Raw genomic sequence first — 15,186 nt, 5'->3', positions numbered from 1 at the left:
CATTTGGAACTTTATGAGACATTTGGATTATTGTACTGTATTGTCGAAGGCTTTCATGGCTGGAATCACTCAGTTCTTGTGGGGTTTTTTGGGCTATATGGTCATGTTCTAGAGGCATTTCTCCTGACGTTTCGCCTGCATCTATGGCAAGCATCCTCAGAGGTGAGACCTCACCTCTGAGGATGCTTGCCATAGATGCAGGCGAAACGTCAGGAGAAATGCCTCTAGAACATGGCCATATAGCCCAAAAAAACCCACAAGAACATTTGGATTATTGTTTGGTTATCACCTGTTCCTAAAACTTTTTGGATTATATATCTTCTTTCCTTATTCCTGATTTTTATATACCTTTATGTGTTTTTACAATAAACCGTTTGGTTATATTTCTGAACTCTTGTGTGGTGCGGTGTTCATAGGTGTTTCCAGGCCTGGAGTACAACAATAGAAACAGTTGTGCTTTAGAGCTTCTTGAAAGACATAGGAACCATGAGCTGCTGGCATATTCTGAACATTAAAACGCTTTGTTGGAGAAGTGGCTTGTATACAGATATCTTAGTTGCTGATTGCATAGTGTTTCTATTGTGTTCCACTGCTCATACATGATTATTCCCATGAAATAGGCCAACCAATGTATGTGTTTGTCCTTGTGTATATAATATCCTGTATTCAGGGTTTTATTGCCTATAATGGAATAATTTATTATAGAAACCTTTATTTTTTAAAAATATAAGTATCAGGAAAGACGAGACACTCGGCCAAAATTAAGCGTTTTGGTGTGTCCTTTACACAATAAAACAGGTTACATGTGTGCTTGCTTTGACTAGATCACCAACCTAGGCTTTGAATTAAAATTTCATGGGATGTGTTACAAATAACACTTTGTAGTCCCATTTCTTAAGGTTAGCTCTGCATCTCGTAGTGACAGAGCGCAGTCTGTTCAGCACCTTCCAAGTTGCCCAGCCTTCTGTGTCCAGAGGGGAGTTTCTCATTTGGTTGAAGTTCCAGGTTTCACCTGCCACTTTTGGACTCTCGCTTGCTGAGATGTTCCTGCGAGTATCTTTGTAGATCTTAGAAAGCTATTTCTTGATTTAAGGCACTGACATTCTGGCTGAAATCCAAACAGAGGATGGACCGGAGATATCACTGCCTTGGTCCTTTCATTGTTGGCAGCTACTTCCTGGCAGATGCCAGGTGGTGCAATACCGTCTAAACAGTGTAATATCTCCAGTTGTGTAGGGCGTAAAATTCCTGTGATAATGTGGCATGTCTCATTAAGAGGCACATCCACGTTTTAATGTGGTGAGATGTATTCCACACTGGGCATGCGTATTCAGCAACAGAGTAGCAAAATGCAAGAGCAGATGTCGTCACTGTGTCTGGTTGTGATCCCTAGGTTGTGCCAGTCAACTTTTGGATTATATTACTTCTAGAACCTACTTTTTGCTTGATACTCAAGTAGTGCTTCCTGTAAGTCAGAGCATGGTCCAGGGTGACTCCCAGTTATTTTGGTGTGCTGCAATGCTCCAGTGGGATTCCTTTGCAGGTAGTCCTCAGAGCTCGAAATGCTTGTCTGTTCTTAAGATGAAAAGCACACGTCTGTGTTTTAGATAGATTAGGAATCAGCTGGTTTTCCCTGTAATAGGCAGTAAGAGCACCTAGAGCTTTGGAGAGCTTATGTTCAAAGCTCCATGCTTGAGCGGTGATGGCATGATCGTCAGCATAGATAAACTCTCTGTCCTTTCTGCAAGCGGCTAATCATTTGTGTAAATGTTAAAATCACAATCATAAACTTTTCTAAAAAGTTAACCATTGTATGTTACATTATTCTAGCATTATTGTTTTCCTTTTTCAGACCAGTAAGCTATCCCAAAGCTGAAATCTCAAGGCTTTCTGCATCTCAGATTCGTAATCTCAACCCTGTCTTTGGGGGAATGGGACCAGCGCTCACAGGCCTTCGAAATTTAGGAAATACTTGCTATATGAACTCCATCTTACAATGCCTGTGTAATGCCCCACATCTAGCGGATTACTTCAACAGAAATTATTATCAAGTTGATATCAACCGGTAATGTATTTTTTATTGTATTGAGTTGCTTTCATTGATTTACGCTTGACTGCAGAACTTGTTATTGCAACATGTCTATTAAGATGGGTCTCTAGTGAAATTCTAATATTTTTTAAAGGTTATTTAGGTAATCTTTTTCTCATCATGGAACTTCAGTGTATTTGTGTATACTTAAGATAGCGTATCTCATCATGAACTTTGAAAAAGATCCTGTTAATTATCAGGATTAGAGTGTCGGTGAAGGATTGAAGAAATGTTGAGATTTTTTGCAGTTAAATCCAAATGAAGAAACTAGTGAACAAGTAGTTGTATTTGTGGCTTCCACAAATTATGTTGAATTGATTGAGATTATGAAATATTCATTGAAAAATATGCTGCAGGATGTCCTGCAAAAACAATGTTTTTTCAGTTTAGTAAACTTTTCCCATGTTTTTTTATGATGGAACCAATCAAGAAATGTCACTTTCCTTTTCCATCTTTCTCTCTAAAACAATCACATTGTTCTCCCACTTTCACTGTAAACCTTTGGAAATTATAAAAATTAATTTTAAAAAAGAAATGACATTTTGTAACCAAGGAACAAACATTGTGTTGCATAGTGTTATTAGGGTTGATATTATTGTTTTAAATTGGTATGGAATCATTTATTTATTTGTTTGTTTGTTTGTTTACGGCATTTCTATGCCGCCCTTCTCACCCTAATGGGGACTTAAAGCGGCTTACAAGATATATATACATACAATATATTATATTATTAGCATAGTATAAGATTAGTATTAAATATTACTATATTGTACTATACCATTATATTGTAATATTATTAGTAATATTACATGTAATATAAAATATATAATTATATCATATTATTGTTAGTATTATATTGTATTACATTATAATATTATAAATATTTTATGCATATACAATATATCATATTACATTACATTACATTATTAGCATAGCAGAGGAGACAAGGTAGAACTGTCTTCTGGCCCCCTCTCTCTTCACTCTGGGCCAGAGCAGCAGTTGGTGCTGGGAGGAGGGGTCCCCAACTAATGACATATGCAGGAGATAAGATGGAACTGTCTCCTGGCCCCCTCTCTCTTCACTCTGACCCAGAACAGCAATTGGTGCTGGGGGAGGGGTCCCCAACTGATGACCTATGCAGGAGACAAGAAGGAACTGTCCCCTGGCCCCCTCTCTCTTCACTCTGACCCAGAACAGCAGTTGGTGCTGGGGGCGGAGGGGCCCCCAACTGATGACATATGCAGGGGAAAAGAAGGAACTGTCCTCTGGCCCCTCTCTCTTCACTCTGGCACAGATCGGCAGTTGGTGCCAGGGGGAGGGGTCCCCAACTGATGACATATGCAGGAGACAAGGTGGAACTGTCTTCTGGCCCCCCTCTCTTCAATCTGACCCAGAACAGCAGTTGGTGCTGGGGAGGGGGGTCCCCAACTGATGACATGTGCAGGAGATAAGATGGAACTGTCCCCGGCCCCCTCTCTCTTCACTCTGGCCCAGAACAGCAGTTGGTTTTATTTTAATGAAAATATTATCATAGAAGTGTGCGCATTAGCATAACTACTTATAAACCCTTCTCCAAATTTGAAGGACCCTCCGAAGGAAATTGAAATAATTTTTGACGCAGTCTAGTGCTTTAAATGTTGAGTTAAGTCTTGGGGGTCTGTGGCTGCAAAAGGTATTTAAGGAGGGAGGGGGGATCCGTGGCGACGTCAAGGATGAGAACCACTGTTGTAAAGCCCTGAACAGCTAGATAAGTATTCTCCAGTATCGGTGAAATATAGACTCATAATTCTTGTAGAATTAAAGTTTCGTATTTTTTTCTGCCTTAAAAGCATCAGCCGTCAAGTTCTTGTGTCAATTGCAGGTCAAATTTCCTGGGGCACAAAGGTGAGGTGGCAGAGGAGTTTGGCATCATCATGAAAGCCCTCTGGGCTGGACAATACCGATATATCAGTCCCAAAGACTTCAAGATGACCATTGGGAAGATCAATGACCAATTTGCAGGGTACAGTCAGCAGGACTCTCAAGAGCTGCTTTTGTTTTTGATGGATGACCTCCATGAAGACTTGAATAAAGTAAGTTTGTTGCACAATTCATCGGAAGGGGAGAATTGCAAACCAGTGGCATAAGGCTTCACACATTGCCCCAAACCGCACATTGAATAAGCAGAACACAATACTCTTCTCCATGTAGAGTTAGATATTCTCTCAATGACAATTTGATAGAATGTCAATGAGATCAACTTCCAGGAACTCGAGTTGAGATGGCTATAGAGTACTTCTATATATCTTGTCTATGTATATATCTTGTGCTATGCTAATAATATAATATAATATAAAATAATATAATACATTGTATATACATATAATATTTATAATATTATAATGTAATACAATATAATAATAATAATAATAATAATAATAAAATTATAATTATATATTTTATATTTTATATTATATGTAATATTACTAATAATATTACAATATAATGGTATAGTACAATATTTTGTTGTTCATTCGTTAAGTCGTCTCCGACTCTTCGTGACCTCATGGACCAGCCCACGCCAGAGCTCCCTGTCGGCCGTTACCACCCCCAGCTCCCTCAAGGTCAGTCCAGTCACTTCAAGGATGCCATCCATCCATCTTGCCCTTGGTCGGCCCCTCTTCCTTTTGCCTTCCACTTTCCCCAGCATAATTGTCTTCTCTAGGCTTTGCTGTCTCCTCATGATGTGGCCAAAGTACTTCAACTTTGTCTCTAGTATCTTTCCCTCCAGTGAGCAGTCGGGCTTTATTTCCTGGAGGATGGACTGGTTGGATCTTCTCGCAGTCCAAGGCACTCTCAGGACTTTCCTCCAACACCACAGCTCAAAAGCATCGATCTTCCTTCGCTCAGCCTTCCCTAAGGTCCAGCTCTCACATCCGTAGGTTGCTACAGGGAATACCATGGCTTTGACGAGGCAATGGATCTTTGTTGCCAGTCTGATGTCTCTACTCTTTACTATTTTATTGAGACTGGACATTGCTCTCCTCCCAAGAAGGAAGCGTCTTCTGATTTCCTGGCCACAGTCTGCATGTGCAGTAATCTTTGCACCTAGAAATACAAAGTCTGTCACGGCCTCCACGGTTTCTCCCTCTATTTCCCAGTTGTCAATCATTCTTGTTGCCATAATCTTGGTTTTTTTGACGTTTAGCTGCAACCCGGCTTTTGCGCTTTCTTCTTTCACCTTGATTAGAAGGCTCCTCAGCTCCTCCTCGCTTTCGGCCATCAGAGTGGTGTCATCTGCATATCTGAGGTTGTTAATGTTTCTTCCAGCAATTTTCACCCCAGCTTTGCATTCATCCAGCCCCGCACATCGCATTATGTCTTCTGCATACAAGTTAAAATGGTTGGGTGAGAGGATGCAGCCTTGCCGTATGCCTTTCCCAATCTTGAACCAGTCTGTTGTTCCGTGGTCAGTTCTGACTGTTGCTCCTCCTCGGTCCTTGTACAGATTCCTCAGGAGAGAGACAAGGTGGCTTGGGATGCCCATCCCACCAAGAACTTGCCACAATTTATTATGATCCACACAGTCAAAGGCTTTAGAATAGTCAATGAAGCAGAAGTAGATGTTTTTCTGAAACTCCCTGCCTTTCAATATAGTAATATGTAATATTGATATTGTACTATGCTAATAATATTTATTATTTATTTGGAAGATTTCTATACCAGCCTTCTCACCTCAACCGAGGGACTCAGGTCGGTTTACAGCATATATGCAATTACAAAATATACAAATACAACCGAGTGCAACATCATTAAGGATTAAAACAACACAGTAAAATACAATAAAACATCATCATTACAATTACCCAGGCCAAAACGTCAATACAATTGCAGTCGTAGTCGTAGTCACAGTTCATTAAAGATTCAGTCCTCAAAAGCCACATTCCAGAGCCAGGTCTTTAGTAATTTCCTGAAAGTCAGGAGGGAGGGGGCAGATCGAATCTCCAGTGGAAGGGAGTTCCAGAGCCGGGGAGCCACCACCGAGAAGGCCCTGTCTCTTGTCCCCACCAAGCGCGACTGCGAGGGTGGTGGGACCGAGAGCAGCCCCCCCCCCCCCCCAGAAGATCTTAATAGCCTTGATGGCTCATAGGGGACAATCCGTTCAGACAGGTAAACTGGGCCAGAGTCGTTTAGGGCTTTGTAGAGCTCTGCTCCTTTTTTCCTATGACTTCCCTTCACACTTTAATACATGGCCCTCATCTTGTCTCCTCTCAACCTTCTCTTCTTCAGCTTAAACATGCCCAGCTCTTTTAGCCGCTCCTCGTAGGAATGCTCCAAGAGTCAGTTGAATAGATCTTAGAAATGTCTGCATGGATGTTCGTATTGCTTCCCTTCAGTCGTTCCGTAGCAGCATGTAACGCCTGTAAGCCACAACTGTGGTTAAACCATTTTAATTGTCCTAACTTGGCAGGCCGACAACAGAAAGCGTTACAAAGAGGAGAACAACGACGACCTGGACGACCCCAAAGCGGCCGACTTGGCGTGGCACAAGCACAAGCAGCTCAACGAGTCCATCATCGTGGCGCTTTTCCAAGGCCAGTTCAAGTCCACGGTGCAGTGCCTGACCTGCCATAAAAAGTCTCGGACCTTCGAGGCCTTTATGTATTTGTCCTTGCCGCTTGCGTCCACTAGCAAATGCACGTTGCAGGTGAGTGGTTACGAACGAAGTGAAGGCAATAGCAAACCATTTCTCACTGGTATTTCTTGGAAATGAAGCTGTATTTTCAATCAAGAAGATGGGTTTAGAGCAGGCATGGGCAAACTTGGTCCTTCGGGTGTTTTCGACTTGAATTCCCACTATTCCTAACAGCCTCAGGCCCCTTTCTTTCCCCCTCAGCTACTTAACATGAAAATAAGAAAGTACTGTATATACTTGAGTATAAGCCTAGTTTTTCAGGCCCCTTTTTAGGCTGAAAAAGTTCCCCTCGACTTATACTCGAGTCAAGGTTATTTATTACTTTACTTTGTTATTAGTATCATTTTATTACATGAATTATTTTAATATATTTATTATTATTATTATTATTATTATTATTATTATTATTATTATATTTACATTATTTTACTCTACAGTATTATTATTTTATTACATGTATTATTTTACTCTATTATTAATATTAGGTTCTTGTGGGTTTTTTCGGGATATATGGCCATGTTCTAGAGGCATTTCTCCTGACGTTTCGCCTGCATCTATGGCAAGCATCCTCACTACCTCTGAGGATGCTTGCCATAGATGCAGGCGAAACGTCAGGAGAAATGCCTCTAGAACATGGCTCTATAGCCCCAAAAAACCCACAAGAACCTAGTGATTCCAGCCATGAAAGCCTTCGACAATACATTATTAATATTTTTATTTATTTACTCTATTATTATTACATTGATTATTTTACTTTATTTTTATTGTTACTGCATTTATAATTTTACTCTGTTATTACTGTTATTACATTTCCATTATTTTACTCTATTATTATTATTATTATTATTATTATTATTATTATCTTGACACAAAAACACAGTATGACACAGCAAATGACATATATATGCTGGATTTCATTATTATTATTATTATTATTATTATTATTATTATTATTATTATTTTACTCTATTATTATTAGAGGGATATATAAGCACATTTATTGTTATTATTATTATTATTATTATTATTATTATTATTATTATTATTATCCTGACACAAAAACACAGTAGGACACAGCAAATGACATATATATGCTGGATTTCATTATTATTATTATTATTATTATTATTATTATTATTTTACTCTATTATTATTAGAGGGATATATAAGCACATTTATTGTTGTTATTATTATTATTATTATTATTATTATTATTATTATTATTATTATCCTGACACAAAAACACAGTAGGACACAGCAAATGACATATGTATGCTGGATTTCATTATTATTATTATTATTATTATTATTATTATTATTATTATTATTTTACTCTATTATTATTAGAGGGATACATAAGCACATTTATTATTATTGTTATTGTTATTTTACTCTTATTATTTACTTTGCTTATATTATTATATTATTATTATTATTGGAGGGATACATAAGCACATTTACACTGAAGATTAGAATAATGATTTAATCAGAACTGGACGGTCTTAAATTACAGTTTTATGTAAATATTCAAAAACATTTAACCTACTGATGCCTCAATTAATGCAATTTTATTGATATCTATTTTTATTTTCAAATTTACCAGTAACTGCTGTATTTCCCACCCTCGGCTTATACTCGAGTCAATGAGTATTCCCAGTTTTTTGTGATAAAATTGGGTGCCACAGCTTATATTCGGGTCGACTTATACTCAAGTATATACGGTACTTTAAAAATACTTTAAGATCTGGGCCTCATTAGGAGCCTCGCTTTTTGGTTGTTAAAAAATACTAGAAAAAGGATTAAGAACCCAAAAACATTCACATCCCTACTTCAGGTTGTATTATATATATATATTTCCTTTTCTCTAGGAGTGCTTTAGATTGTTCTCCAAAGAAGAAAAACTGACAGATAACAATAGATTTTACTGCAGTCATTGCAAAACCCGAAGAGACTCTTTGAAAAAAATAGAGATTTGGAAGCTGCCGCCTGTGCTTTTAGTTCATTTGAAAAGGTAAGGTCGAGAGTTGTGTGGGAGTTATGTTGGAAAATATGTACATACAAACATATTTTCACTGTTTATTATATGTCTAGAAGATAAGATTATTTAATTATTCTTGATAGTAGGTCCCACAGTGTGTCATTTTAATGCATTTTGCCGCCTCCCTAGGTTTTCCTATGACGGACGATGGAAGCAAAAGCTTCAGACGTCCGTGGATTTCCCCCTGGAAAGCCTTGACCTGTCGCAATACGTTATTGGCCCAAAGAGTAACTCAAAGAGATACAACCTGTTTGCTGTATCTGTAAGTACTAGGCTTGTTTTATATTTTTTAAAAAGTTCAAAACTAGTTTCGTATGTAGTTCGATGTAGCTGGTGGTTCGATTCTAAAGTCAGTTCCGATTTTCACAGAAAAAAATGTTCAAAGCTTTTCGAAACTTCCGAGATTTCCAAATCCTTTCATTAATGGTTTGAAAGTGTTATTTCCTGTTTCATTGGGTGGTCTTTACTTTCAAAGTAGTTATTTTACTCCAGAAGCGGGGGGAAAGCAAGCGGAGGAAATTCCTTCCTTCTCTGGTTTAAATCTGGTTTCTCTGGCTTAAGCTGAGGCCAGGAAATTCCTTCCTTTTCTGGTTTAATACTGGTTTCTCTGGCTTGAGCCGAGACCAGGGACCAGAAGTCGGGAAAAGCAAATGGAGGAAATTCCTTCTCTGGTTTAAAACTGGCTTCTCTGGCTTTAGCCAAGGCCAGGAAATTCCTTCCTTTTCTAGTTTAAAACTGGCTTCTCTGGCTTTAAAACCGGCTTCTTTGGCTTGAGCTGAGACCAGAAAATTCCATCCTTTTCTGGTTTAAAATTGGCTTCTCTGGCTTAAGCAGAGGCCAGGGATCAGAAGCAGGAAGCAGGAAAAAGCAAATGGAGGAAATTCTTTCCTTCTCTGGTTTAAAACTGGCTTCTCTGGCTTGAGCTGAAGCCAGGAAATTCCTTTTCTGGTTTAAAACTGGCTTCTCTGGCTTTAGAACTGGCTTCTCTGGCTTTAAAACTGGCTTCTCTGGCTTGAGCCGAGGCCAGGGACCAGAAGCGGGGAAAAGCAAGTGGAAGAAATTCCTTCTCTGGTTTAAAACTGGCTTCTTTGGCTTGAGCCGAGGCCAGGAAATTCCTTCCTTTTCTGGTTTAAAACTGGCTTCTGTGGCTTGAGCCGAGGCCAGGGAACAGAAGCAGGGAAAAGCTGAATCATTTCTGACTCGTTTCATGAGTCGTAACAAAAATGGGGGGGGGGGGGGAAGCAAAGGGACTTCTGGTTTTCTTAAAAACTTTGAAATCGCTTCAAAAAGGTAATTTTTTTTACTTTATTCTGAATTACAGAGATTCTAACGGTACTTAAACATGCCTAGTTAAGTAGCAGTGCATAGGCTTCAAATTCACTTGTTAAAATATCAGTAATCTACCCAAAATATCAGTAATCTACCCAAAATACGTACCTGTCCGAACGTATCTCCTTCTACGTCCCACCTCGGAGTTTAAGATCTGCTGGGGAGGCCCTGCTTTCGGCCCCACCTTTATCACAAGTGAGACTGGTGGGGACGAGGGACAGGGCCTTCTCGGTGGTGGCCCCTCGCCTGTGGAATGCACTCCCGGGGGAGATTAGGTCATCAACATCCCTCCTTGCTTTCAGAAGGAAACTAAACACCTGGATGTGGGACCAGGCCTTCGGGTAAGCTGGCAGATGGACAATGACGACCAATGACGACCAGAGTAGGAAAGGACAATGACGATGCTAGATGGGATTACGGACTATGAATTGACGAACATTGACCACAAGATGATTCTATTGCTGCTAGTGTACTGTTTGATTGTTTTAATTAGTTATAATTGTTGACATTATATAGTAAATTTGTGTATTGTTTATTGTATATTGTACTGTATTTTGCGAATTGCTAGGCATCTAATTGCGCTTTTCGTAAGCCGCCCTGAGTCCCCCCCCCCCCCCAGGGGGTTGAGAAGGGTGGGGTAGAAGCACTCCAAATAAATAAATAATAAATAAAAATTAAGGAACTTGATCCTTATTTTTCAGTACTGTAGATATTAGGTCAAAAAAAGGTATTCTGTTTCCCTAATTCCCTTCCTCTCCTCCGTAGAACCATTATGGAGGGCTGGACGGAGGGCACTATACCGCCTATTGCAAAAACGCTACCAAGCAGCGCTGGTATAAGTTCGACGACCACGAAGTCTCGGAGATCTCCACTTCCTCCGTGAAATCCTCAGCCGCCTATATCCTTTTTTACACGTCTCTTGAACAGCGAGCCCTTGATGCAGCGACATAAAAGAAACCGTTTCAGGAATTATTGGCCTTCTTTTATAAATGCACCGTAGCAACTGGAGCTGGGATTGAAATATACCGTTTCCTGGCTCGGCCGGGCGACGGCTGCAGCCGTTTCCCAGCTAAGATTATCTACTAGTGTTACTGCTTTCAGTCTGAAAACCAAATGGGTAATAACTCTGCTGCTTTATACTGAACAGTTTGTTTCCCAAATAACTTATTTTAGTGATGCTCCCAAAATGGTAACTCTAGCTATAACTATCTGGGTTTAGGACGTCTGGAAGCCCAAAGCATATCTCTTTTATTTTCTCCCCTCCCACATTTATGGCCTTTTCACACTAACCTTAAGCTTGATTCTACTACTGTGAATATCTTAGGGTGATGTCAGCAGGTAGGAATGTATGTGTACATAATCGATTGCAGACTTGCACATCCAAACTCTGTATATAATAAAAAAAAGATATTGTGGTCCTCTGAGAACGACTAGAATATGGCGAGGGTTGCGCCGCCTAAATCCTTGCGTCCTTTTATGTAGCAAAGAGCAGAGCTGTATTTTTTCTGTTTCGAGCAATTATAGTCTCTATCTGCACACCTTCGGTCTGTGGTCTAGAAGAGGACCTTTCCTTTTTAACTTTTTAATATAAGAGTTTCATGTACTCCTGTATTTAAAAAAAAATACCTTATTGAAACGACTAATTATTTGAAAAATACAATGGCCTGTTAAAACCTTTGTCTGTCTGTTTTGGGCTTAAATAACAAACCCAAGAACCACATTTCTTTCCCTTTTTTGCAGGTTTATTTTATTTATTTAAATTTAAATTATACATAACCATAATTTCATTCCCTTCTCCCTCCCCTCACCCTTCCCTGTTGACAACGTAATCCTTTTGTTTCCCGTTTCATGAGCCTTCTTTCCATTCTATCCATTTTTCCTCCCAGCTTTCATCATCTGGTTTAACAACCTGTAACCATCTGTTAAATGGAGTCCAAAATTCTTTAATTTTCTTCTGTTTGTCTGACTTTTTTTTTGCTTCTTATGATGTCCATAATATTCAGTCATATTTGGTCCCGTACATATTCATACCATTTCTCAAGCATCCATATATTTTCATCTTTCCACCCCCAAGCTATTACTGTCAAGATCCAGAAGCCTCAAGAATGCCAAACACAGTATAAAAGGTCCAAACAAAGGTTTATTAAACACAAAAAAAGGCTTAGAGACACTTAACTCAGTGCCTCTAGCACAAACTAAGGGTCTATAGCAGTGTTTCTCTCAACGTGGGGGTCGGGACCCCCGTGGGGGTCGCGAGGGGGTGTTAGAGGGGTCACCAAAGACCATCAGAAAACAGTATTTTCTGTTGGTCATGGGGGTTCTGTGTGGAAAGTTTGGTCCAATTTTATCAGTGGGGTTCAGAATGCTATTTCATTGTGGGTGAACTATAAATCACAACAATTACAACTCCCAAATGGCAAGGTCTATTTTCTCCAAACTCTACCAGTGTTCACATTTGGGCATATTGAGTATTTGTGCCAAGTTTGATCCATATCCATCATTGCTTGAGAACACAGTGTTCTCTGGATGTAGGTGAACTACAACTCCAAAAAAAACTCAAGGTCAATGTCTACGAGACCTTCCCAGTATTTTCTCTTGGTCATGGGAATTTTGTGTGCCCAGTTTGATTCAATTCCATCATTGGTGGAGTTCAGAACACTCTTTGATTTTAGGTGAACTATAAATCCCAGCAACTCCAGCATTACCAAATGACAAAATCAATCACCCCCAGCCTCACCAGTATTCAAATTTGGGCGTATTGGGTATTTGTGCCAAATTTGGTCTAGTGACTGAAAATACATCCTGCATATCAGATATTTAGATTACGATTCATAACAGTAGCAAAATTACAGTTGTGAAGTAGCAATGAAAATAACATTATGGTTGGGGGTCACCACAACATGAGGACCTGTACTAAGGGGTCGTGGCATTAGGAAGGTTGTGAACCACTGGTCTATAGCAACCACTAAGCAAAAAACACAACTTAAATATAATCTGGATTATACCGGAGTATAATCTGGGATAACAAAAAGTTACAGCAATCCGCTTGAAACTCAAAGGGTCCAAAAAGCACAAGAAAACAAGGTGGGAGCATGCAAAATCGAAGTCCGAAGTCCAGCTACGTCCAAAAAGCGAAGTCATAATCAAAACACAGTCCAGAGTCAAAAGGGGAGGTTGAAATCGGCACTTGCGGAGTTCTAGCCAGAAGTCACGGAAACGCAGAGATCTGTAGTCCAAGGACCCAAGCTTGAGAGTAATGGCAGTTACAAAGATCCAAACCCGATAAGACACTTTGCCTTCTGCAAAAACCCACTGAATTCAAACCAACTTATATCCTATAACTCGTCATCAGAGGATGAACTGCTCCCCACCCTTTCATCATCACTTTCGGCTGCCCCATTCCCTGCAGCTGAGCAATGCCTCCCATCTCTCCACCTTTGTCAGCGTCTGTCAAGACTTAGGTCTTCCCAAGTGTTCCCAGATTGCCAGTCCTCTGCAAACCCCTCAAAGTCATCACTGGATGTAGGCTGAGTACAGATGTCCCTAATCTCCTGCACACGGGTCCAGTCTAAACCATCCTCCTCCCCATCGTCACTCCCAGTCCCACCACTCCTTTCAAAACCCACAAAGTCTTCATCTTCTGTTGGAGCGCTAAGTATATCACGGATACGCTTCTTTGGATCTCCTCATCTGATTCTTGTTCTTGAGTAGCCCGCTCAACTCCCCTGCTTTCCTCTCCTTCCCCCATTTCAGTCTGAGAAACTCTCGAAGGATAGCCATGTATAAATACGTGAGAGGAAGCCAAAGGGAGGAGGGAGCAAGCTTGTTTTCTGCTTCCTTGGAGACTAGGATGCAGAACAATGGCTTCAAACTACAAGAGAGGAGATTCCATCTGAAGAACTTCCTGACTGTGAGAGCCATTCAGCAGTGGAACTCTCTGCCCCGGAGTGTGGTGGAGGCTCCTTCTTTGGAAGCTTTTAAACAGGGGCTGGATGGCCATCTGTCAGGGGTGATTTGAATGCAACATTCCTGCTTCTTGGCACGAGGTTGGACTGGATGGCCCATGAGGTCTCTTCCAACTCTTTGATTCTATGATTCTATGACTCGGAATCAGTTGGAGCCATGAATATGTCTCTAATCCGCTTTTGCTGCTCCTCCTCCTCCAACACCTGCACAGCCCTCTTCTTCCTTCTACCAGTAGTAGTAACGTTACTATCACGCTCTACTACAACAATTATGTGTGCTGCTCTAAACATCATCATCATCATCAATTCTTGGTCTTAGTCCTTAATTCATATATCACCATATACGAGGGTTGAATGAAAAGTAATCCCTCCACCTTCATTACTTAGGTTTGGATGAGAATATTTTAATAAATCAATCGCAGAAATAATCCTTAGAATGTGCTTTTTAACTACCACTATTCACTTTTCCACATAATCACCAGACAATTGGATATATTTCTGCCAATGATGAATAAGTTTTCTGAAGCTGTCACGGAAGAAGTTGACATTCTGTTTCCGCAACTAGCGTCTTACAGTTCTCTCATCCTGGGTACCCATCATGCACAGATCTTCCGATAGCCAAGCAAAGCAATAATGTGACCCACACGTTCTTGCAAAATGCCAATTATGCTTGAAATTTCTGAGTGATACAACGATCGTCCTGAATCAATCTGTCAACCTTTTGCTTGGGAAACTCGGTGGTTGCTGTCACAGGACGTCCAACTCTTTGTTTGTCACGCAAGTCAAATGTTCCCACCTCAACGTCTTTAAACTGACTCGCCCAACGACACACAGTACTCACATCAACACAATCACCATGAACAGCTTGCATTCTCTGATGAATCTCCTTTGGGGTGACACCTTTTGCTGTCAAGAATTCAATGACTGCAAGTTGCTTAAGTGTCATTGACTGACTGTCTGTGTAGGGTTCCATACTTCGCACTTTAACAACACAACCGTTCAATGCTAAGGGTTCCCGCCAAAATGGAACTGTAGAGGAGAGTCTACTGAACAAGCCAGTACCTGCCACAGACCAGTACTGCCATCTGTT

General features: G+C 40.2%; 1 protein-coding gene across 3 annotated transcripts in view; it reads left to right on the top strand.

Annotated features, from left to right (window-relative positions):
• Positions 1-11,808, top strand: part of USP8 (ubiquitin specific peptidase 8) — a 47,686-nt gene extending 35,878 nt beyond the window's left edge. For all 3 annotated transcript variants that reach the window (XM_060755231.2, XM_067471426.1, XM_060755232.2), the window contains 6 exons: positions 1,853-2,065; positions 3,951-4,161; positions 6,540-6,776; positions 8,633-8,775; positions 8,932-9,064; positions 10,897-11,808. In XM_060755231.2, the coding sequence (XP_060611214.2) occupies positions 1,853-2,065; positions 3,951-4,161; positions 6,540-6,776; positions 8,633-8,775; positions 8,932-9,064; positions 10,897-11,082 (1,123 nt within the window). In that variant the 3' untranslated portion in view covers positions 11,083-11,808. The remainder of the gene's footprint in view (positions 1-1,852; positions 2,066-3,950; positions 4,162-6,539; positions 6,777-8,632; positions 8,776-8,931; positions 9,065-10,896) is intronic.
• The last annotated feature ends 3,378 nt before the right edge of the window (positions 11,809-15,186 follow it).

The sequence above is a fragment of the Anolis sagrei genome, chromosome 9, assembly GCF_037176765.1.
Source record: "Anolis sagrei isolate rAnoSag1 chromosome 9, rAnoSag1.mat, whole genome shotgun sequence".
NCBI classification, from domain to species: Eukaryota; Metazoa; Chordata; class Lepidosauria; order Squamata; family Dactyloidae; genus Anolis; species Anolis sagrei.
This window is presented reverse-complemented; position numbering and strand designations above follow the sequence as displayed.